This window comes from Chroicocephalus ridibundus, chromosome 2, assembly GCF_963924245.1.
Source record: "Chroicocephalus ridibundus chromosome 2, bChrRid1.1, whole genome shotgun sequence".
NCBI classification, from domain to species: Eukaryota; Metazoa; Chordata; class Aves; order Charadriiformes; family Laridae; genus Chroicocephalus; species Chroicocephalus ridibundus.
This window is the reverse complement of record NC_086285.1, coordinates 76,636,990-76,663,124: the sequence shown is the minus strand read 5'-3', so window position 1 is coordinate 76,663,124 and position 26,135 is coordinate 76,636,990. Positions and strand designations below refer to the sequence as shown.

General features: G+C 43.4%; 1 protein-coding gene across 2 annotated transcripts in view; it reads right to left on the bottom strand.

Moving 5' to 3' along the window:
• Window positions 1-22,766: 22,766 nt before the first annotated feature.
• F13A1 (coagulation factor XIII A chain) overlaps window positions 22,767-26,135 on the bottom strand; it is an 80,574-nt gene continuing 77,205 nt past the window's right edge. For both annotated transcript variants that reach the window (XM_063325958.1, XM_063325957.1), the window contains one exon: window positions 22,767-25,006. In XM_063325958.1, coding sequence (XP_063182028.1) covers window positions 24,862-25,006 — 145 coding nt within the window. In that variant the 3' untranslated portion in view covers window positions 22,767-24,861. The remainder of the gene's footprint in view (window positions 25,007-26,135) is intronic.

Below are 26,135 nucleotides of genomic sequence, written 5' to 3'. Positions count from 1 at the left end.
TCAGATTCGCCTCCACAGTCGTTGGCCTCTAAGTAGACAACGGCATGATGCGTCTGTAATTCAGCCTTGACAGGCATTGAATGCAAATGCGTCTTCCTATCAATTAAGCAGGAAGAAACATTCATTTGGCTGCAAATACCCTGACTGTTAAAGAAAGCAGTTTAATTACTGAATCTTGGTGAAATTCAGCTTCGTTGAGAAATGAAGTCTAGCTCTCTTCCCATGGGGGTGACTGCACTTCTGTTCCCTCAAGTAGTGTGGTAATTTCTTTCTGTGGTCCTCATGGTTGGTTAAAAATCAATTTTCTTTATCCTAATTCTATCTACATAAAATCCTGCTGTGCACTAACTGCAGCCACCCCTTTGAGCCCAAATGTCTACCTGTGTTGACTCTTCTTAGGTGAACTTTACCTCATAAGCAGCGTGTCGTTATTTAACGTGATCAAAAGCTATTATAATGGGTCTGTATAAGTAAAGTAATTAATTTAACTAATTACCTTTTTTTCATAAGGAAAATAGCTATACGTAATAAAGTACTGCTCTTGTCTTAGTCTTCCATCTCATTTCTATACAAATTCAGCCTCCCACACGTGGACCTTTTTCTCGTTTAGTAAAAATAGAATAAATCAATTTAACAGGATCTAGAAATTCTCCAGGCTTGGTCTGGAGACCTCTAATTAAGGGCTTGGTCTACTTGTCTGTCTAGCTTTCATAATCTGCCAGATACACTTATATTACTGCTTCTGGTCTAAAAGCTGGGGGATAGGCTTTACTAGAAGGCCTGTGCTAGGGTATGTTCCTTTCAGATTAGTGCACACCAAAATGTTTCATATGCAAATATTTGGGATTTTGACACTTAACATGAAAGAATAACAGAGGTGGCGCTGTTTATTAAGAAACAATATTCAGCTGGTTTTTGTTATTCACCCCACCTGCTGCTCCAAGCGGCTCAAATCCAAGTGTTTTGACACCAAAATCCTGATATCAACCTGTGATTGTAGAGTTAGTGTATTTTTTAGCAGTTGAGGAACAATATCTTTCCAGTTCCTCACATGCTGTAAATTGGCACGTCTTTATTGAAGCCAGTTGTGTTCTGTTGACTTCCTGCTAAATGAATAGACGGTCCATTGTATTCTGAGTCTTTATCCAATTCTCATTAAAATCAAAGAGTACTCTTGCCAGCTTCCTAGAGAATTAGATGAGACTCTGAGAAACAATGGGCAAAACTGTAATTTGTGTAATTTTTTAATATCATACCCAAGGAAGATATTTATGCAAATGTCCTTGGCTAAAATCCAACAAGCAGAGCTGGTGACTTCAAATGACCTTCGTTTCCCCACTTTGAGGGTCCCAGAACCAATGCAAAGAACTCTAGAAAATATGTTAATTTCAGGTCTGGGGCTACTAATACTAAATGGCACTCCTCAGCTCCAAATGCCGACCAGCTGACCAGAGGGAAAAATTTAGTGATGTTCCTGATCTCTGATAGCATGAGAAAAGTCTTAAAGTTTAAAATTTGTCCTTTCATCTTATCAACCAGCCACAATGGATGAAAGTAACGTGCTACACGATTCTAGTTCAGTGAGAAGAGGGAAAAGAAGTGTGACAATGAGTCATCTGGTACAAAGCACTAGAATTCAATAAATAAAGATTTTTTTTTTTTTTTCGCAGGCAAACTGCCTTTTATCTGATAAGGTCTGTACGACAGCAGTTGTGTATTTCCAAGAGTGCCACTCTCTAGAGGCAAGAGAGCTTAAGAATACCAGTAACTCGTGGGCAGCCCTGCTTCTCTTGCCTATTAGCTCGCATGCTCTTTTTATCGGAGCTTCTATCTCAGTAACCAGGGGAGTCACAGGAAGCGCACATACCTATAAAGCTGTTCTCCTCCGAGACTGACCCCTGGACTCTAACCCAAGTCCTTGGACTGCTCACTTACAGATTTACAGTGCCCTCAATCAGTCCTACAAATAAAAACAAGGAACAGGGACTGTTGTTAATAAGAGACTCTGAATTAGAAACCTTGTGATTTGCTGCTGGCACAGGCAGACCGGCACAACCTTGTCAGCCCTGCTAATAAACTTCAGTCACAGTGCTGACCTGCTGACAGGCTCCACAAGCTGATGATATCTTGCAGCTTTTGAACAAAGATTGTTTCACATGTCAATGTGGAAGGCTTCTTTATTAGATTATTTTTAGATTAATGTTTTTCTTAGGGATCGAGAGTTGAAAACAGAGCCTGAGGAAAAAGGGAGGGCTGTGACTTTGGTATTTTCAAATGCTTCTCCCTCCTCCCTGCCCCTTAATCTATGCTGAGTCAACATTCAGTGATGGAGCCTTGCCACTCCACTCATCCCCCAGCAAGAAGTCAAGGACCACTACATGGCAGTGCTGGATATCGAATAAAACACAGCTCATGGAGGGAGCCCCAACCCCAGGAACCTGCTGTCTCAATAAAGGATGAGACATAATGCACGGTGGTCGGCAGGCAGGGAACAGTGAACTAAATGGCTACAGAGGTCAAGGTAACTGTCTCGGCACTGCTCCACACAGGGCTGCCCACTGACACCGCTCTGCCTGTGTCCTCACCCCTCATGAGCCACCTGCTGCAAGTGCAGCCACACTGCACATCACAAGATGCACCTGCTGAGGAAGCCCCTGCTCGATGTTACACCCCCTCTGGAAAGCTCCCTATAGGGCCAGGCCTGGATGCTGCCCCTCAGCACGCCCGCTGCTACCACTGCATTAACACGCAGCATCTGGATGGTGTCTGCTTGGCATTAGGTGGCTGATACCCATCGTGCCTTGACAGCTTTTTGCATGCATCAATCCCAGGACCTACTGTCACCCTGGGAGATGTGAGGAGGCACCAATGAAGCAGGTGGGAAACAGAGTCAAATCAAGCAGCAGGGGCAGTTCTTCATGCAGCAGCGACTAGACCTGAGGGACTCTTTGCCATAGGAAGCTGAAGCTCTTGATGATTTACATGAGTTCATGAAAGACTGAGGTAACCATTTAATAACTGTTGGAGGTTACTAAATATACATAGAAACCTCCAACTCAGAAAGGCCATGAGCAAAAAATAGTTGAATCCTGGGGAGGTGTCAGTAGAAAATATCATATACATCTGCCCTGGACATATGCATTCCTTATGCATCTCTGCGTCACTGCTGGAGATAGGATGTGGGGGCATCTAGACCTTTGTTATATAACCTGCTACACTGTCCCGATGTTCAGTAATGAGCACCTTCCGTGTGCTGGAGCATGTGTCCTAACAGTGGCCCACTGATGTCTGGATATGAAAGGTTGCCTTTGGAGGTTCTTGTGGTCTCCACTTTGGGAAGTAAGTATGCGTGTTCATGTCCTCTTCTGGGTCGAAGGGCAGGTGAACTTTGCAGAGATCTGCAAAGACATGCAATGGCTGGTCACGTCACAAGTTGTGGCTGTTAAAGATATCTAGAGTGTCACTATAGCATGCAGCAGGTATGATGTACCCACTGTGTTGGGACCACCAGTGAGACAAACTTTCCTCTCCAGTGGTGATCACTGCTCCTTCGCACAGGGGGACACCACTGATGGGTGCAGGAAATTTATCCACACATTTTGGCCATACTGGCTATGCACATGGTACCTTTGGTGTATCCCAGTGCTACCTACCTTGATGGTGGGCTTGACGCTAGATTGGAGGAGGCCAGTAGTATGTCCTTCATGCAGTCTGTACCAAGGTAGTAGGGAGCCTGACAACCCAAAGAGCAGGAGCCAGCAGGACCTTGCTCTTGGTGAATGTGATTCCCACAAGGGACAAGCAGCACATGACACTATCTGTGCATTCATCGGCAGAGCTCTCTGTCTCCATAACCTTCTCTATCACTCTGCACCATGATTAGTGACACCTGTGCTACTGCCTACTTCTGACATGCCCCTCTCTCTATCACTTCCAACTCCATCCCTTCTAATAGTTTTCGTTTCTCTACCCCCTCACTTTTCACATGACAGACTCTCCTGTCCCTGCCCCACCAACCTGTCTGTATTTGCCAGCCTCCCTCACTGAAATCTGTCTCTATGAGAAAAAATGTTAATTCTCTTTCAGACACTTCATTGACTGAACCAGGAGGAGTAGCTCCATGCTGCGAGGACTAGCTGCCCTCCCCTCCCCCATACGCCCTCAAAAAAGGCTTCATGGTATCCAACCTGGAGGACACGCATGACACTTCACCATGATCTGGATGTGTTTTCATGCTACAGAAAGATCCATGTCAAGAGGGGCAGAATCTGCTTGAATCATCCAAACATAATCAAATGTGATCTGACCTTCTACCTCAAGCTAGTATAATCAAGTTATAACTGAACATTTTGCTCAGTCAAGGCTGAATGTGATACAACAGAATATAAATTCTTGCCTCACCTGCTAGATTTGAAGGCCTGCTCACCAGCCCTAGTTAATGTGCTTTTCTACTTTCTACCGTCTTCTGTGTGTCATCTGGGGACAGGTGTGAGTTGTAGCAGAGTCTTCACAGCTTAACTCAAGTAGCAGCCTTGTAAATCTCATGTCCCCGTGCTGGCCGCAGCCTGACTGATGTGAAGTGCACCGGGGTCCCTTGATCGTGCCATGGTCCAACAACACTCAGACAACAGGCCTTTATGCTACACAATGTTGGCTGTTCCCAGTGTGTAGATGATGTTCAGTGGATTGTTTGTTGAACTGGACATAGCTGGACATTCACACAGCTATGTACGATGTTTTGGAAAATACAGTGGTACTGGGACTCATGCAAAGGGTGTGACAAAATCTTTTCCATTGAATTGTCACGGAACTCCAAAATAATGAAACTTGTTTGTTATCAAGGCTTGCATGAATGCCACAATGAGGGGAGGGGTGAGATAATTCTAAAGATCTCTGCACTTGCTCTGGGAGGACGGTCCCTCTGGCAGTTGCAGGCCACAAAGGAAATGTTAGCTGCAGCTTTCTTGTTGGCACTCTCATTGTGCCCAGGTTGGGGGATCCAACATCACCTCACCTTCAGGAAGTTCTTACTGTTGACTGACTGGTGATGTGCTATGGCTGACCAATGTGGCTGGACCGGGACCTGACCGAGGCCAACAGGGAGTCTCTCCTGTCTGTTTAAAACAGTGGAAGAGGGACCGGTGGCTTGGGGTGCCCAGCTGGCATTTGCCAGCTAAGGGATCTAGCCCTGCAGATTTTCACAGGTGTAGTAAGACAAGCTGTTGTGCTGGTAATAGAATGAGGAAGGCTGGAAAGAAATATTTACCCAGCAGCATCCTTTTAAACCCATGACTCATCATCACAAGGGTATTTCTGATTCTCTTTCCATTCATGTCTCAAGGACCAATATCTCAGTTCATGAAAATTTTAGGCAGTTGCTTTTCTGCCTGGTGTTACAAACTCTGTCTAATGGATGTGGGTAGCACAGGTGACTTTGTTATGAATGAACAGTGCTCTGTTGAGGAAGTCCCTGCTCTTTCTCCAGCTCCTCACCAGAACACGTGAGGCTGCCTGTGGGTCTGACAGGGGGCCAGACTTCAACATCTCAAATAGAGCTGTGATGGAGGAACTGCTGCTTCTCATGCTTATTAGTCAGAAAGCAAACCAACATGGATTTCAGGGCTCTGCTTTAGAGAGAAAATCCTTTGAATCAAGGTGCAGCTCTAGTTATAATACATGGTCTCATCCCACATTATTGCATTGATTATTGTAATTATGCCCTTTCAGGACTTTTTCAAGCTACACTATATCCAATTATAGCTGTTTTAAATACCTTTGTACTGTACATCACGTGGTGCTGGAGAAAGGAGGTAATAAATGTATTTTATACAGCTTCCTGTTCTTACAGCAAGACATTTATGGATAACAGATTTGGCATTATTAATACTCTTTATTTCACTGATGGCTATATCTGAGACTATCTTTCTGAGCACCATGCCAAAAATGTACTTATTTGTGTTTCTGCAGTGCAGAGTGTCCAGTTCTAAAGAGGGATGAGGAACAGGCCCTCCATACTCTTGGCCCATTCTTTTGTGGTAGGATTTATATACTGAATTTTCATGCACTTCATTTGCAACAGAACACAAGAAATTGCGGCATCATTGAAGTCCAAAGCAACAGTGAAGTTGACTTCAGTGGGAAGAGGATTTCTCCTTGAGTATCTCCTTATGTTGATCAGTACTGCTTAGAGGAGCTAAACCTTCTGCAAACCGTATGGAAAGGAGCAGCTTTCCCAGGATAGTGACTCTAGATTTCTCTCCTCCTTCCTTCTTTTCCACCTTTAGGATCTGGGACTTTTTTTGTTTAATTGTTTTGGGTGTTTTGCTTGCTGTACCTAGGCTTGAATTTGCCAGGCTATGCATTCCTCCCTTCTTTGGTGCAGAGTGTAAGTACAATACTGATGTGTGGCTTACTTCCACCACCTTTAATGCATTTAAACAATTTGTTGGCCATCTTTTGATTCCTTTTTGGGAAATAATCTCAGAATGGAAGAACCTCCACAAAAGCCATACTCAGATGAAAGTCACACTGTTTTCAGTTCTTGAAACTGCTTTTCCACCCCAAAGGATTCTCTTCTTTTCTTTCTTTTCTTCCGTCCCTTGCTCCCTCCCTCCCTCTCTTCCTTTCTTTCTCTTCTTCTTTTTCTTCCCATCCAGTAGGCAAATAGCAGAGTCATTATTGGAGATGTCAAGTTTTCCTCCTAGAAGACCTTGTTTCTTCAATATACACCCGGCATGATGAACATGCTTCACCCTGTGGGCATGCATGTGATTACCTCCTATGTAGATATCATCAAGTGCTCTCATGCTTTGCTTTGCTGAACCAGAACCGAGTGCAGTTTTACAACTGAAGCATCAAGTGTCCCTGTGAGATGTAGTTATTTTCCTGCAGATTCTGGGTGCTGCAAATTGCTCTACCCTGCTCTGATCCGTCATCCCTCCTTCTGAGACTGAGACACTCTGCCCCTTCTGCCCTGATCCTGCCAGTCTCCGGCAGCTCTTCCAGCCTCTCTGAATCAGACCCTTTGGTTGCAAATGCTTGCAACTTCCCAGCTGCTGAGCAGCTGACTTGCCAGACAGGGCTCCCACCACGGCGCAGTTTGAGGTATTGACGGTTCCCACTGGGGCGGAGAGAGAAGAGGAAAAGCAGGCCTGTGCTGTTTAGCAGCCTGCTGGGTCAAGCCTGTTGGTTTTAAAAAGGAAAAGAGAGGGAAAGGGATTATTATCTTTTTTTTTTTTTTCCCCAGTTCTCCCTCTGTGCTTTCAAACAGTGAAGGTCAAACCTGAATGCCGGCATTTCCTGTGTGATTTATCAAGTGTCACCAGGGAAAAGAACACCAGGTGAGAGTCTGTGGATGTCCCATGCACCCTGTAGGTCCCACTACTCAACTCTCAGTGGTGCTGGCCTGCTGTGGTTAGTTTATGTCATGAATTCCCCCAGCCACGCCAGGCTTCAAATTGCATTTGGGAGCATCAGCCTCATGGTTTGCGTTGTTATGAGTTAATGTCTTCTGGTCTCTGAGTCACTGCTGATGAGTATTCGGATGTTTGGAGCCTCATCCCCTTGCACACACGAACATTTTCCATCAATGTTAATGAGCTTCACAACCAATTGTGAAGAGCAACCCAGAGCCAAGCAGTGTAAACCAGGCAGGAGCAAAGTATCACGCTTGCTATCCAAACATCCTGATAGCCAAAATCTGACCTGCTGACCATAACACTTCTAGAGTCAAATACTTCCAAAACCACCTGCACCTTTGCTTTATCCTGTGTCAAAATACTAATTTCTAGTCAAAAACAGAAAACCAAAAAACCCTACAAAGTCCAAAAGCTACCTCTGTAATATAGCTGAAATATAGCTGACTTGAGTTAGGACTTCCTATGTAGCAAGAATATAAAGTTTCAGTAATTCAGGAGGGGATATATGATGCTAAAACATTCTAAATCCCCTGAATATGTATTAAAAAAAAAAAAAAAAGTGACCAGAATCGTGATAGATTTTTATGTCTGCGCTCATGCAGACCTACTAGTCTCTATAGTTGCTCTTCTTATAGTAGCAGACACTGAGATCCTGTATGTAAATCATGTTGCAGACTCATTAGTGTTACTGCTGCTTGGTTGCTAGCTGAGACACCAGTTCTGATTTAGGGTATTTTGACACTTAGCAACAAACTAAGCTTTAGTGAGCAGGTGGCTGAGCCAAAATAGTAGCAGAGTTCGCAGTTAGCTGAAATAATAACAAGGAATTGCTGGTCAGAATATGCTTTCTTTCTTGATTTATTAGAACAGCCTAGGAAAAACTCGTCTGTGAAGGATTCACTCCCACGAGACACCTGCTTCAAAACCACAGGTACAGGTATGTTGCTTTGCATGCATGGGAATAGTTCCCACGCTAGGAATGTCCAGCCAGGAGATCCACTCACCTGTGGTCACCAAAGCAATCAACAGTGTGTGTGTCTTTCCTGTTCAGGAGATCTTTAACAGGTCAGTTCTAGGCTCTCCCAGCAGCCTATGGCTGCTTCTTGCACTTGTAACTCTAAATCCACTCTCCTTTCCAGACCTGCATTGCTGTGCTTTCTACTTGAAGAAATGGGAGATGTCTCAGATGGTCTGTAGGACAGTCTCTCCTAGCTCTGGTGTGGCATTGCCCTGTCTCTCACCCCACTGAGGCTGCACAGAACATCCACTTATCTTCTGAGGGTCTCAGTGGTACCTTGGGTTGAGGACCTCCTCTCAGTGTTTTCTGACCTGTCTGTCAGACTTGACCATCACATGCCCAACCCCACACACAAAACAACTTTCCAAGCAATGGAGACAGCATGAAACTGTCACTCTGCTGTGCAATGCTCATAACCTTTTGCTTTCCAAGAGGGAAGGAGACCACTGCTCCTGACAGCAAGACCCTCTCAATGTGTCAGAGAGACAGATAAAAACAAAAGAAAAACCTGAAAATCTGAGGATAGCCCAGGTCTCCACTTCAGACAACACATACTCGGTTGTACAATTTGGTCACTCTTTATTCCTTTATGCTGCATGTTTGTGGTCTAATGCAGGGATATGAAACCCAGGGCTGAAAGTCAGACAGCCTGAAAATTTATCTCTCATGGCCTGAGGCCAGTCGATTTTTTAAGGCATGACCATTGGCTTGCCCAAAGCCCTGCGCTCCTGGGGTGGCCACCTAGCTGTAGTTGAAAGAGCAGCAGGCTCTTGGCAAGGAGGCAAGCCTCACCTTGGCCTCAAGGCTGGAGGAAGGTGTTTGGGAGGTCTGAGCATCTGGCTGCTTATTGCAGCTCTGTGATTTTGTTGCGAGGCCGTGAGCAAGTCTCTTCCAGAGCTCTTGTGTTCTGCAAAATGGGGCTAGAAATAGAAATTTTTCTCATGTGCGAGACTTGCCATCTGTTTGGGAACCTTGCTGGTAGGTTCACCGGCTGAAATTTAAGTGTTAAAGGCTTTGTATGGGACTATGAGATTGTGTACGTGTGTGTGTGGGAGGGCAGGTTGGGGTGGTAGCCTTGCAAAGACTCATGCAGCGATTGTGCCAGCAGCAGAGGGGACTGGGGGCGAAGCCTTGGTAGAGACCACTGTGGGCATTTCCAGCATGCTGAGTTGGACAGGAGGCTCCACGCTCAGGCCTGTAGGCCAGTGAGTCGCAGTTACTTGGCAGAAGGCATCCATTTTCTTGGTCACTTATTATGGGCATCCAACCCGAACCACATTAGGCGGGCAAGACTTATTTTCAGAAGGCATTCTCTGGAAAAGCAAGTTTTCTTGCAGCATCTCAGTTTGAACTTGCAAAAATCACTAGTCACTTTCAAAAATCCTGACAGTTTACATTTACAGATCACTATGTATAAAGAACTAAGTTTTATTAACATTTCCAGAAGAAATCAATGAAGATATTGCAGAGAATTATGGTCCCAATGAGGAAATAAGTTGCAGGAGAAGAAGAATGGCAAATAAGCAAGGAGTTTTTCCCAGAAAAATACCATCGCCATCATTAGGAAAGCATGAGGAAAAGTGGTATATATAACTCCAGACACGAGTGAATTGTCTTGCTTAGGGGAGAAGGTAAAAGAGAATTGTTTTCTAAAAAGTTATTTTTAAGATGTAAGCAGGTCTTTAAAACACAGGCAAGCATTCTGCATATTACATTCACTAGCACAGGGAATCCGGCAAATGAGCACCAAACCCAGAGGGCTCCATCCCAGATGATAATTCTCATGCAAGGGTTATTTAAGTGTACCCCTGGGGCTGCATGGTGAGATTGGACGGGGACCTCTGTGACAATTACACTGCAGAGAAAGAGGAAGAATGATCAGCAAAGCCCGTGGTATAGACTGGAGTTAATAGAATAAATTTAACCCTGTGGTAAGTGGTCAGATCCCGGTACTGCTTCTATGAGCACCTAGTCTGATTATCGCCACGTGTTAAATTAGACTATTTCTTAGCAGTAGCTCTTGAATAGCCCTTTAGATGTTCAGTAAGAGACATAAAAAACCCCATAAGCTGCTTTCTTATCAACTTGGAGATGTCTGAAGACGAGCGTGCATGTAAGCGTGTGCAATGCATGTGTGTGGAGACCTTGAGGGCATTTTGGTAGATGGTGTCCAAACACTTCACCAGAATGAATCCAGGGAAACAGTTTTGGCAATGGGCAGATGTCAAGCAAGAAGCACTGACCCTTGGGCTTCTGGTGCTCTTGTCCTCACATCTCAGCGCCTGATTTCTGAGTTGTCTGGGAACTCAATAAGGTACTGAAGGCTACTGAGTCAAACAGAGCCAGGCTCAGAGCTAACAGGTATTACAAATCTTCGTGTCAAACCTCCAGGGGACTAGGCTAACATTCAAGCTACAGGGTATATAATGTACTTTACCACAAAGTTGATTCACTTTCACATCAACAGTCTGTATACGTGTTAATATTTCAAAAATCAGTAGGTCAGTTTAAAGGGAAAACAATCGGTAATGCTTTAGAATCAATACCAGCTGAAGTGACTGACTCAAAGGCAGTACAAAACCATCAAGGCTGTAGCAACAGAATGAAACAAGCTTTTACGGAGATATAGCCATGGCTAATTTTGAATGAAAGACATCAAAACATCACTGAATGTTCTTCCAGGTGCCAAAAAAAATTGCATCACTGTGTTGCTCCATATCACTCTGAGCCCCTCTGGACCAGCCTCCAGTGTAGTGAGACACTTAAGACGACTTACAAATGCATTGAGGGAGGAAACACAGGTGAAGAGTGTTTCCAAGGCTGAAGCAGTAGCAAAAATTTTGATCTCTGATGAAAAAAGATAACCTGGTTGGAGTATGGGGATGTTGTTTCACTGTGCTTGTCACACAGCAATGCTCAATTGATGTACTTCTCAAGAGAAATGTCTGAGTCAAAGATGACACAGCCATGTCGAGTTCAGTGTTTGCACTAGCATCAAATTAAATTTATCAAAGGCTCAGGATACAAGCATCCAACCCGAGCTAATTACAAGCACATCGGTCTGTTGCAATCAAATACTACCTCTCAGTCGATAAAGAGCACAAGGCCAAACGAAGACCTGATGTAAGCCCGTCCAACTCTGACACAACGGCTGCTTTTGGTATTACTCCTACCTGTCTTTACAACCCAACAAAACATAGTTAATATTGATTCTTTTAAAAGCTGGCACATTATCGGTGTATGTGTTCTGGTAAGACACATCTCTTCCTGAGAGGAGCCATGTGCTTTCACTCAAGTCAATTGGAGACAAGCCCTTTTTACTCATTACCTTTCAAAAACCTCTCTGCAAATCAAAACTCACCAAAAGCAACCATCTGGGGCATTTCTTGCTGGAGCTGTTACCTACAGGATAACTTTAACTCCTCTATCTACCTCTACATTATATACAGAACTTATAATAATCTGCCGTAATAATAACACATTTCTATTATTTTTTTTTTTTAATCCACAGCCCACATAAATCTTTGGGGGGAAAAAACACCTTCTGACCATCACACAGTTATTCATTTGAAGCTAGGTAAGAATTAGCCCATGCTTTGAAAGTTTTTTTATTATCATTATTACTCCCCATTTATTGTTTCCCTGCAAGTGTAAAGTTTTTGTAAAAAAACAGCAGAGGTGGTTCTGAGGATCACTTTCTGGAGTCTGTGGCTCAGCATTGGCCCTTGGCTCCAGGCAGTGCTTGCGAGCAGTATGACCCCTTCCCAGCTGTAAAACCGGGATACAAAATAGAGAACTGACTTGCACAAAGATGTCAAAAAAATCAGTGCTTATTTATCCTGAATCATCAGCTGGAAGATGATGGCCTTACTGACTTTCTTGGCAAATGATTTATCAGCAGAAATATTTCCCCCTTTCCCTGGTTTCAGCAGTGGCGTCAGTTCCTTCCTACAGTACAGAGCTACAGTTCCAGTTCAGATTCTCCAATTTCATTCCCATTAATCCCCTTAATTTCCCTGTAAATTATTGGAAATCCCCTAAAGTCAGTATACGCGACAACAAGAGAAGACGCAACCAGACTTTTGAAGAAAAAGATTTACCAGCTCTTCTTTATGTTGTGGTTTATCTTTTTTGGTGTGCACTGGGAAGACTAGTGCTGCTCCTGGAGCTGACTTCATTGCCCCGTATCTTTTACTAGGAGCCTAGTGGCATGGGTTGCAAGAGTGAATGGATCTACTGTGACCCAGCCAGACACCAACAATACACCTCAAAATTCAGAAAGCAGAAGAAACAAAAAAGGAAGAGGAAAAACACTCTTGTCTTTTAATTATTTGGTGTTCTCACATGTTTCTTATTTTATTTTCAAGGGACAGACAGTGAAGTGCAAAGTCAAATCTCTCTCTCGCCTCACCAATCACCCTGATGAGTCTTAATGGCCAAGAAATGGGGACACGAATGGAATTTCTGATCTCTACTGCCACAGGCACTTGCCATACTAATCTCAGTTACCTCCCAGCCACATCAACCATTAGGGCCAGACTTCAAGTCCATCACCCTAGGTTTGTGTTGCACCCTGTCCCCAAGCTGGTAGGCTTACTGTGGGGTTGAAGGACTGAAAGCCTCTGGACTGCGTCACACGCACTCATTCAGACTGCGCAAGTCCAGCAGCCTTGGTGGTGGTGACTTTCCCTAGGGAAGCTTGCCAGGCTGGGATTTGCCTGAAAGCCCTGATCCTACTGGAAAATAAAAATGTTCAACTGTGTGGATACGTAACATCAATTAATATAATAAATAATCAAAATAAAAAGTTATAAGAACTGGACAATGAGGTCCTTGTGAAGTTAATTACTGCAGTGGCCCATTGTTTCAACCACTGACATCCCACTGAAAGTAGCGTGGGATACTCCCACTCTCAACTGCTACCGCAGACAGCCTATCCCAAACACGTCGCCATAGATGTTCAGGGCTGAAAGGGGGGATTCCCACCACCCATACGATGTCCATAGATACCCTGCACCTTGGCCAAGAATTTTGCCTTCTGCCCTTCATCTCTATGACACCCCCTCCTTTCGGTTTTTGTGGGCACTGCAACGTGTCTGAAGTTTCCGCCCTAAGTTCCGTAAGGCCAGGGAAGGAAAGAGGGAGCCTTAGCGAGTGCGGGGGAAGGGGTCAAGGAGCACCACAAGCCCCATCTTGCCCTGCTTTTCCTCCCTACCATTCAAGCACTGCTCAGAAAGCAGTTACTCTTTCTTCATGGGGTTTCTGTTGTACACCATGACTGCATTTCCCCAATAAGCCCCATAACGCACAGAGTGGTGACAAGCCAAAAGCTACCTGGAAAACTGGGATGCTCAATTAACAGATGATTTTTGAGAGAAGTTAGACTTCCCGAAGCATTTTATGGATTCAGCGTGTGACCCTCATCAACCTCTCCCACAGCAATGACTACGCTACCTCTGCACACAGGAGCCTTGTGCCTGCAATCAGTCATCCAGAGCTGCAAACATGAAAAGTAGCTGAAGAAAAGCTATGTAAAATTATTGTTGTCAAGAAAAGGCGTTCACATAGACAGAAAAAGAAAAACAAACTCCACTTTCTTTTCAATCCAGATTGGGATTCGGGAGATCTGAGATGATTGGTATCATAGGTACTGCTATGTGTGCTTCTCACTAATTTTATAGTGCTGCATTTGCCCTAAAAAGCCAGGTTGGCCTCTCTTGGTGGTTTTTACTTAGAGGCTGGGTAATACCCATTCTGTTTTCAATACAGAAGATGTGATAGAACAAATTCACACTGCTCTAACATGCTAAAATACTCAAGCTATTGGTAATGGTATCTGGCCAAGAGCTTTCAGCTGATCTGCTTGGAAGCAAAGCAAGCCCATTCCATGCTGTACTCTGGTGTATATTGTCACTGTTATGACATTGGTTCTCTGCAGAGTACAAGAAACATGAAATAAAATGAAACAGCATTCACCTTAATACAATTTGTCCCCATACAAGTCACCTAGAGAAAACGGTTCTTAAAAGACTTGCATTTAATTTAGGATGGCCAGAAGTTGCATCTTCTGAAATGGGTGAAATGGAATTTCTGCATCTGTCCCAAACATTGCATGGCTGGCAACTTGGATGCCTGAGTTGGGACTTCCCAAAGCATAGCTCACTTCTGGCTGCAGTGAATATAAACCAGCCCTTCCCAGGAGAGAAAAATATCTCTGTAGAGAGTCTGGGCAGCTCCAATGACTGTAGAGCCATTGACATTAATCTCCACGCTGATCTCCAGAAATACTGATCCAATAAATTCTAAATATCAGAACTTTTGGCTTGGCAGCTGCCTGGTACCTCTCCTTAGACGGGAGCTCCAGCTCTGACCAAGGAGAAAAATAATAGTGCCAGGGTGAATAACTTCCTAGGCATTTCCAGAAGGCTGGAGGGAAAGACAGAATTTCTCATCATTTCCAGTCCAAACCCATAAGGTCATCCGTCTAAAGCACTTATTACAGCATTTTGGAGAAACGAGAGAATGAATGGAGCAGAAGGCAATAGAGAAGTTCTCACTACACAAAATAGGGTGTGAGCCATAAAGTCCCTTTCCTGCTCCAGGGGGAGAGGTATTCAACCACTGTTTGAGCAGTGACATAAAGGAACCAAGACTCACTTGGTGACAGCAATTAGAGACATCAGAAAGAAAAATGCATAACCAGTTTGCCTGCTTATAACATGCTTTCTGTGTTATTCTCAATACAGTTTCTTCTGCCTCTCTCCCTCATTATTGTCCCTAGTTGTCTTATTTTTTCTCTGGCAATCAATACCTACTACTTAAAAAAATCACATGCAGGGATTTTCAGCATCCTGTGCCCTATAGGATGTAACAGACAAACTGCTGAATATAAGAAATACACGTTTCAACAACTAGCCTACAACACCAACTATTTTGTTGGGACTTTAAAAATTGACCGTTCATGGTGGGATCTGGTTGGGACTACAGGTTAGCGTATGGTGACAGTCAGAAATTTATTACCAGCAAAAAGACAAAGAGAAATGTCTCCACCTTCTACAAAGCATTGATGTCACGCTTCTTTAAGAAGAGCTGTAATATATTTCAACTGGCACAAGGTTTGTAGGTGTGCTAGCAACCAGGACACCCCCAGCACACACAGCCCACCGTCCTCCAGGGCAAACACGGCACAGGGTGATAACACTGGAGTGGCCTCAGGGCCACACTGCAGAGGCAAACTAGGGATGGCATAAGCTGTGGAAAACATGATGATGGACAGAGAAGGAGGTGGTATCTTTGCCTGCACCAGTAAGGAGCTGAAGTACTGCAAAGAGGAGTGCAGTGTCTTTACCTGGTCCATTAGCTCAATGGGGTTTTAGAAATCCGACTAACAAAAGGCTGAACAAACTAAATTCTTTTTCCCAGAAAAAAACGAATGCTTTACGAGAACATTGTGACGTTACACAGCTTCACTAGAAAGACAGCTATAAGGTGCTTAATATTTATTTTACTTTCTTACGTTCCTGACCCCCCACAGTCTGAAGCCATCTTCCCCCCTCCCCAAATGATGACTTTTCCCATTTGCCTAACCTCCCACCTTCAGCTGTAACCACAGTTGGGTGCAAGTTAATTTGCAGTTTGATGAAGACACTTCCCCAATGCTAAGTGCCTCTGAACACAAAGGCATTTTTTTCTTGGGCACCAGTAACACTGACAAGGCCAACAGAGCTTTGGGAATAGGTTTTATTAGTTAAAAGCTCTTCCAGAGCTAGCTGATTGGAGCACACAGTGTTGTTTTATAACGCAAAAACTGTGGCTACCTTACTTAACCAGTTGAAAGGCAGAAAATAACTCACTAACATGTCGCAGTGGGGTTTATAATGGCCCTGTGTAAAGCTTATCTTAGTACATGAAAATGTGTTCCTATAAACTAAACTGTTTAGGCAGCAGAGGCTTTGGAACATCAACTTTATAACAGTCCCTAAATTAGCTTAAGTTGTTTGCTTTATAAAGGACAACAAACCCAACAAACTTTTAAGAAAACATCAGGGTAAAGTTTTACATCTGCAAAGGGGATTTGGAGCCAGTGTACATCACTAATGATGTACATTGCATTTGCTTAAAAGGAGACAAGTTGCCAAAATATGCATCTTGGTACAATCACAAGCACCGATACAGCTAGATTAGTGTAAAGATATCTTCAATGATCAAACCAGATCAGAGTGTGCTGCTCTGTAGAGAGTGCCAGGAATTCCTGCTGATAAGAAACTGGACATGTGGGAAACTAGAGATTTTTTTTCCTTGAAGTTGATCTATTAAGAGTTCATACCATTACTTCTGAAGGTGCACTTTAACTGTTGCTTACAGCGTACGGTCCATTTGTGCCTCCTATAGGAGTGAGCAGTAATGGTGTGAGTACCAGCATACCTACACAGGGAAATACCGAATGCTTCGGTGCTCTCGGATCGTGCTGCCCAGGCACATCTTTGCCACTCAGCCGTCGCAGATGCTGAGCTCTTGACTGTCCCTCACATCTCCTGACCAGGAACATGTTTTTGAACCAACAGCTTACAGTGCTTTGGTTTGCATTGGGACGGTCTTGGAGCACAGATTCTTTTCAGCTCAGTTTTGTCTGTGAGAGACAACTGAAGAGCATGCCAAAGGCTCTTCAAGTGCTCATAGCCATTCAGACCAGAGAGGGGCAAGTCCAATATGAACCCTCCAAAATATAGTGTAGCTATTGGGTACTTGACACCAGCTGCTTCACTCTACAGATCTGCTCTTATTCAACTTACTATTGCAAATATAGCTGAAGAATGCTAAAATTGAGCTACGGTTCACTAGATTTACCCCTTACTCCACAAGGTTTTATCTGTTCAGTTGTCTGAAGTTCACAGCAGCATTTCACTGTTATTCTACAGGCTATTTCCACACAGAGGATTTTTGTAATCAGATAAAACAACCTGAAGGGCACCACATAACCACTGAGATACACAGACATATTTACTTCGAAGACCTGAATGCAGATAACATTTAAAAGTATCTCGGGACCTTATGAATCTTTGTAATGATGAAAAATCAGCTGGTTTTCAAATGTTAATGCCCTCCTCATCAGTAAATTGTTGTAGAAAGATGATCCATGGTCTTTTGAAGTGCAGTCACAATAGCAGTTGCATGAGACTGCTAGTCTCATGAAACAGGTCATTTCATGAAATACCCCATGCAAAAGCATATAATGTGTTCAACCTTGACTGTACAGAGCTTGCAACGAGGGCAGGTTTTGAATCTATTTGTTTCAGCCACAGCTGGGTCCAGGTTTAACCTAATGAACCTGGATTCCAACAGACCCACATTCTTCCTGCACAGGTAGGCCATTTACTCATTAGCAGTGTCCTTTCAAAATATAGATACTTAAAACAGCTGTCTTGTTTTTAAATGGTACTTAAAATGACATAATATTAGGAGAAGCTCAGAGGAGAGAAACAAGAATGATCACAGGTGTGAAACGGTTTCCATGCTGGAAGTGACTAAGGTAGGACTCCTAAGTCTGAAAATGAAATGATTTGGAAGAAATACAATACAGAAGTCTATGAAATTATAGACCACATGTTGGAGAGGGAAGTTTTTCCCTGACCCTTCCAGTACCAACGATATATGGTGTAAAAGGAGGTTAGTAGGAGAATGAGATTCAAAGTAAATATGAGATAGTTCTTCACATCTATTGGCAGCACACCTGTGGAACTCCTTTCCCAAACATGTGGTAGATGCTAAAAGCTAACAAAGCTGCAAAGGCTCACAAAAGAAAAGGCCTCCAAAGCTACCAGAGAGACCACATTCTATTTGTGCCCAATAAGGAGGCTACTGTAGCATAAAAAAATTACCTGCATCTGCAATACCACTTATTGCTATTAGAGTTTTCATTAGACGTTTCCTATTTGTCATTGTCAGAGGTGTTATGATCCATTTGAATCCCTCAAATTTACAGGTCCTCATACTCTGTAAATTAAACTTTATTTTATGAGCACACTAGGAAAGAAAATAAACACTTCAAACAAGGGCTATTTTGTGCAGAGTAGCCTAACTTGTGAATTCACTGATTCATGCCTTAATTCATGATATTTCTAACTCACAAGTTCTTCAGTTCATAACTCGCAATTCATGCACCTGTGAGCAAAATCGTTACCTCGTTGACGGTGCGAGCACTCATTCTTCCTCCTCCATCACCTTGTGGGTGTCCCCCATATCACACATGGAAGCACAAAAGCCTCAGCTCTCTGCCTGCTGTTGTATCTGCTTCAAGCATTGCAGCTCACAGCATACCTCGGGCCCTTGCGTGAGCTGCGTGTGAGCCAAAACCTGAGCAGGAGTTGACTAAGCAGTCGTGAGGGATCACTTTTATTCCCAGATTGATACTGAGGAGGCCAGATAGATAAACACAACCACATTTGGGCTGGGCTGCAGGTGACTTAAGGAAAATGCTGAGCCCAGCCTGGATCTCCTCATAGAGCACACTCAGCCATGCCGTTGGTTTGTAGCTGCTGACTGCCTCACAGTGCGCAGGTTTCCAGCACCCAGCCCACCTTTTGACTTTCCCTTCCCCAAGGTTTGCCAGCCTTGCAGACAAAGCTTGCTCCTGAGCCTGGCCGCAGCCCTCAGCACAGGCTCACAGACCCACCTGCGCAGGGGGAGAACCCCTCTGCTGCCAGCCCATGTCCAGCTCCGGTGACAGACAGGAGGCCTGCCTCTGCCACCACTGCCAGTATCTCCTGTTGATTCCCTGCATTAGTCAACACAGCCTTGGGGGTTTCCTCTCTTATAGCTTTCTCTTCACCCCCCCAGACCTCCCCACCAGGAATCTTCCCTTTGCCTCATTTTGGCCATGTTTTCCCCTCTTTATCATGCAGTCCTTGTTTTCTTTCCTCATTATTCAACTCAGCCTTTTCAACTTCGCCTTTTAGCAGCGAATAAATTCCTCTCACCTACATGTCAAAACCTCCTAACTTCTCTCAGGCACTGTCTTCCATTACAGATGCTACTCCAACGTATGTGTAACACCCCCACTCGGTACCAGCTACCACACCAGCTCCACTAGACAGGACAATCCCTCTCCTTCCCCCAGCACTCACAGTATACTTTGACTTTCCTCTTTCATAATGGGGTTATTAATTTTGGTTTGCACAAGCTCAGACACTTTTCCCACCCCCTCAGGCCTGCTCATCTTCTTCCATTGCACCATCACTCAAGTTCAGAAGCCAGCACCAGCAGCCTCCTCCTGATGGAAAACAAGGACAAACATGAAAGCAACATGCTGAGCAAAGGGTAGCATTGTCCTGGTTTGAGGTAAAACAGAACCAGTTTTCTGATCTGCAATTTTACTTTTTAGCTGGGCCTCTTCTAACTGACTAAAGTCTGAAATTAACAGCATATTGTTCAGAAACTGTTCACTCTCAGAGTGATAAGACCTGATTATACCAAGGAACGGTATGCACAGAGGCTCTTGCTTATACTTATTGCTATAACAACCAAGGTCAGCTAACTTTGCTGTTTGCCCCGTTAGAGAGTCGGAAGTGGAGAAGCGTAGAGGGGTCCCACCTGCAGGGAGGAGCGGATGGGATAGGTGACCCAAAACTGACCAACAGGGTATTCCATCCCATATGCATCACACTCAGTATAAAAGCTGAGGGATCAAAGGGGCAAGGCTGCTCTGGCTCGCATTTTCTTCAATGCCTGACGTCTGAGGAGGATCTTGTCTGTTCGTCTGCCTTTGATACCGATCCGAGCACTCCTGACTCTAGTTCCGGAATTCTGCTCCTGTCCATCGCTGACTCCAGTCTGGGACTTTCCCTGTGTCTGCTGGTGATGCAATCATCATCCTGGGAGTTGGATATGGTTTTGTATATATTGTATACTTTTTAAAAAATTTATTTTATTCTATTATTATTTACTGTTTTCTTATTTATTATTATTTTCATTAAAATAGTTTAGTTTTTATTCTAAACTCGTAAATCTCCTTATCTCTTCCTCTCCTCTCTGAGGTGGGGGGGAGGGGGCATCTGTCTTTCTGATTGGCCAATACGGCCAAAACCACGACAAGTATATAACTCCCCATCAGGAAAAAAGGGTGGGGGGCCAGGGGTGTCATCCACTTGACAGGGCATTTATTGATTAGTTTCAGCTCAAACAAATTATCACTGGCGGCACCAGCCATTAGAAAAAGCCAATGCTTTGGCACACTCTCTGATTCTGGTTCACAAATAAGATGCTGCCATTGCTTGTGAAAGGTCACAGCTTGGTGATAAGCTAGCAGCACAGGCATCAGGGCTTGTCAAGCTTTTTCTGTGCCTTGTTTAGCTATAAAAGCAATTATCTAATGACCTGATGTCTACCACTGGCTATGTTTTTGCTTTTGCTTTGCTTTATCCAATCGCATGGTGAAATGTTTCCTATTATATGTACTTTTTGTAACTAATAGACAGTAATAGCAGGTAGTTATTCTGTGTAGAATGAACTATTTATGACCCTAAAATAAAATGCAATGTAAAGAATCAGTAGCTTGGGATGATAACAAGGGCCCTGGCGGTACAGGTGTAGGATGACCTTGGAGGCCTCAGGCTACAAAGAGCTCATCAGTAGTTAATTACTTACATCAAATGGTGCAACCTTAGCAGGTGGGTAAGAAAAGATTCAGATGTAACAAAGAAGAACAAACAAGTGCACAACATCTGTAAAATGCATCACATATAGCAAATTTGGATCTCCTGTGGAGTTGTGAACCAATGAAGAAAGAACAAGATGTGGAATGTACTAGTAAGCATGTAAAAATGACCTCTGGTGGATCATACGGTAAGAAAGATGAAATTTTCAGTTGTGCTTATCCCAGCAAAGAGGAAAAGAAACTCTCCACACTAATGTCAGACTCTGCTTGCTGGAGGACGCCGATGACTTGCTGTTACTCATGCCCTCACCCCAGACTGAAGACTAAGAGGGGTAGCGTAGTAGTGCATATAACAGCTGAGAAAAGGGAATATGCTAGAAAGTTCAAGTGTATCAGTTTTCCTTGATATAATTTGGACTATAAGTGTCAGTACCAATGTAAGAAAAATGCATGAATATAATTTCATCACCTAATTATCTCAGCTAATATTAATTTTTTTGTTAGACTATTTTTAATAAGACTAACAATATATTCTTCCTAGGTTTACATGTAAGATGTGTTTCCTTTTGCCCATAACAGGATTTTGAATCTGACAAATTTATGGGAATTGAAGAAACCCGCTCTGTAGCTTGGATGTAACACATTGATAACAAAGGAGGCGTGCTTTCAGGAGTGCACAGACTGCTGTTTGTACTTGTCTGCTCTGAGCTGCTGGAGTGCGGGATCTGTGGAGACAGGAGTTTGGTTTTAGACTTTTTCCTCCCCAGCCCATGTCTGAGATGCGATGGCTGCGTTGAGGACACAAGCTGACCCCACTGAAGAGAGACCCTCAGATGAAGAGTTTGACCTCCGTCTTTTTTCACGTTCAAAGATCCTCTAGATCTAAGGTTGCCAATCTAACCTTATTACTGATTATTTCCTATGTGTGCATATAGTGCTATCACAGCACTCACTTTTTACCCATTATTCATGCAACAGCCCATCCACAGGGTGACGAGTGGCTGAAATCCTAGAAGCCATCCTTGTTTTGTCCTTAGGTTTTTGTGAGAAACACTGTACAGAGTGAGTGGGCTGGTGATGCCAAGGGCTGTTGACATCCCTGGCCTCTATTCCCAGTTGTCACTTCTCTTTGCTTCAATATACTCCTTTATAAACTATCAATAAAAATACTTCCTGTCTCCTGGTGAACGATATTCAGCTTAATGACTGTTAGTAAAATGCCTTGAAATATTTAGCTAAGAGAAACACACTTTAGCAGTGGGTTTCACTAGGAGCATACTGGCCACTTAATGGGCTCTGACATGTTAAAACAATTTCCAGGGGAATCTGGGGATTCTCTTTGCTGGTACTGCGACGTGCTCTGGAAATTTTCATCTTCTCCAATGAATTAGGTAGTCAGTTGTTAGAACAGAAAGAAAATGAAAGGCAAGTAGTTAAACTGAGCCTGTAAATAGTTGTTTGGTTTGTTGTTTGGGGTTATTTTTTTGTGGTTTTTTTTTTTATTTTTTTAAATAAAGATAGGGTTTTCTCCTTAGCACCAGAAACGGCACCTTTATTAGCATGGCTTAGAAGTAAATTTTTTCACTTTTACAATTAAGATGCAGCAAGTGGTTATAGTGCTGCTATGTAGAAGTGATTGACCAAAATACAGAAAACAAGACACAAGTGCAATCACACATGCTTTATTTCAAATTCTTATTATACTGTGGTTATAAAAATGGAAAGCAGGTTTATATGCAAGAGCAAAAAATTGATAATTTTATTAGATGATGTATACTCCAGTAGGACTGCTTAATTACTAAACAGAGATTGTCACCTTGCATTTACAACACACTGTTCAGTCCCTAGCACCCCAGAGGACTTACTTGGGAAACTTTTAATTGCAGAGTTTCTAATGTAGTCACACAAGCTGTACCAAATGAGTGTGTGCCCATGCCTGAATTGAAAGCCCCCAAAAGCCCAGTGTTCCAGGATCCAGGGGTACTCATTGAGCATACGAGGTGGTGTGAATCTTTGCTTTGTTCCACATACTTCAGCAAAAGAGCAGCCTGCATTTCTCCCCTGCCTGGACTTGCTTATTTTTAACAGCTGGTCACATGTTTTGCAGGAGGCAATGTATGGCAAGAAGAGGATCAGAAGGCAAGTCATCTCCGTTGCTTTCTCACTAATGAGACCACAGAATGACACAGCCATACACAGCAAAATAAAGCCCCAGAATTTAATGAGCATGAGGCTTCTTTTAACTTCTTTGGAAGCTAAGTTATCTCACCTGTCCTGTTAGTACGGGATATGCTCTTACACACCGTGGCCAGCAGAGAGGAGTTGCCGCGGATTGTGGCACGTGCATCTTTGCTTCAGGGAAAAAGATCCCAAGACGGATTTCAGGGGAGATGAGAGATGAATGCGCACACACACACACACTGTCCTACTGCCCTAGGATGATGGGGTACATGGCTTAGGATACAGCGGCACGCTGCATGAAAGACTCATGGAAACCACAGATTCAGAGCAGATTCTGGGTCAGAAGGTCCTCAGGGGAGGAGCAATGCCTCAGGAGGCCCCACTGCCCCTAGCAGAGGAATATGCCGCAAGAAAGGCAGGAAGCAGATCCAGCTTGTGGAGTTTTTGACTCTCAGGATACATCTTTATTCCTTTTGCAGGTGAGTTTCTGTCCATGTAACTTCCTGGGGTTGCTCGTGTAACAGGACTTCATTCTGCAGTAGCTGTGATTCCCAGGAAACTTTCAGGCATGGCTTAGTCTAGACTCATCCCCAGGTGGCAGCTCCAGTGCAGGATATTTGCTAGGCTTGTGAGGCTGGCAGGAGAAGACCCTCATGCTGCCCCCTCTACTCCTCTCTCCTTCACCCTGTTTACCAGCTGGCAGAGCCTGGATTCTCTTCCCTGTTCTGGGGCAGGGAACACCCCAACACACACACGGGAAATGGGCTACAGGGTCAGCTCAGGAGAGAAGAAAAGGCAGAAAAGGATGAAGAGAGACCACACCGTACAAGAGAGATGTGACCAGGAAATGCAAGTTTGCTATGACGAACTCTGAGCAGGGCCTTGAAAAACTCTGGATTTTCATCATGCAGAGGAGAAGAACAGCATATCAACAGTATATGGGGTGGAATAAGGGCAAGAAATAAAGGAGTGTATGTGTGGGTGCCTGTACACGTGGAAGAGTAAATGAAAAAAGTGTAGGGAAGTGGCAAGAGAGAACAAGGAGCTGGGAATATTCTGAAGATAACACAACCTGAGAGATGCTTCCAGCAAAGTGAGCTCTCCATGAAATGGAAAATTATAATACCATAAGATAAAGCAGTCCCTTTAGCTAGAAATACCTGTTTTTATTGCAGCCTGAATGATCTACCACAAGGTTGAGTAATTCAGTCTAAGAATTTATAACAGTGCGTTCTTTTTTTTCTCCTTTTCAGTGAAATATCAGGCCTTAATTAAAACTAAAGTTCAGGCTACTTGGTGAATGGAGCTTTCCAGATTCCCTTGCAGCACTAATGCAAAAGATCATAAATACAAGTGAACTATAGGAATAATATGGCCTAGAATTGCCTTTAATTACATGTGTCTAATTTTAAATCATTCGCTAGCCAGGTGCTTTTTCAAATTCCCTCCAGTGTTACTGATTACTTTATCAAATTTTGTTCAGCACAAGGATGACCAAATTAACAATAAGTAGATTTCTACCTCTATATTTTCCCCTTCTAATGTGATATTTTGAAATATAGCTAAATGAGAGACAAAGGCAGCACCTTTGTTCATGGTTTCTGAATCTGGACGTTCAGCTCACCGTAGACATGCCTCAAAGCATCACAATTCAGGCTTGCAATCAGCTTTCGTAACCCTGGTCGATTTGGGATGCATTTTACTTCCCAGATCAAGGTAGAGTTCATTGGGATTTGCCTGTAGGGAAAAAGGAAAGTAACAATATTGTGATCAGTCATCCAATGCTCCCAACCTCACCCACAACTGGAGAAACTGAAAGTGGACAATATAACAGGTCTCAAATTTTTTATGTTTCACTCATTCTCATAAATGTCCTATAAATTATTCCCTCCATCTTCTATTCCTTGCAGAACTGACACTGTCAAAGCCTTTTCTTGCCTTTCCTCCAGGCTAATTTTAAATTTCAAAAATGAATCGGTTTTTCTGTGCCTCCTGTCACTTCCTTTCACAATCACTTTCAGAAAGATCTTCTTTATAGCTAACGTTTTTTTCTACTTTGTAATTCCATTTTACCTGTTTATTATACCCTCTAGCCTGTTGGTGATTCCTTAAATGGTTAAATAAGTCCTTGTTACGAAGTGTCCAGGGCATTCCCATGCAAACCCGATGCAGTACTGATGAGTTGCTGAGCCCATCGCCAGCTGCTACTCTGTACCACCCCCCCACGGTGGTAACATTAGCAGACCTCCTCAATGGGCACTTCGGTTAACTTTTTCACGTCCATACAAATAAGTCAAAGTGTTCTTGCGAGTCCTGCTGTTAGCAGTTACTGTTTTACATTATGCATAACTCTTGATAACTCATACTACAAAGAAACTGTATTCTGTGCTGCTCTTGATTTCCAATTTTTCCTGCAATTCGGATGCACAGAGAGCCTTGAGTATCAGGTTTCTCTGTTTTCTCAGTGCTTTCACTATGTTCTGTGTGCAGATTTTGAAGGCTAATATTGATTGATTGATTGATTGATTGATTGGAGGATGTCAGGAGGTATGTGAATGTTTTTTTCCTCAGCATTAAGTAAGAGGATTATGAATCTAGCCAATGTTCTTATCTGACATGGCTATGGTATTCTGCAAACAACTGAATAAAGTAAGAGTAAAGTAAGCCTAAACTTTACTGTTTCAAATTCTCATCTGGTAGGATTTGGCTCTCAGATGCCATGTCCTATGCCAGGGTCAGGACAGGAATAACTGCCCAGTCTTAGTGTAAGTTGCGACAAGACAAGAAACATTAATTAGCTCTAAATGAGCAAGCCTGGCATCCTCACACCTGAATCTTTGTTTCAGTCCAAGTCTGACCCTGCTAA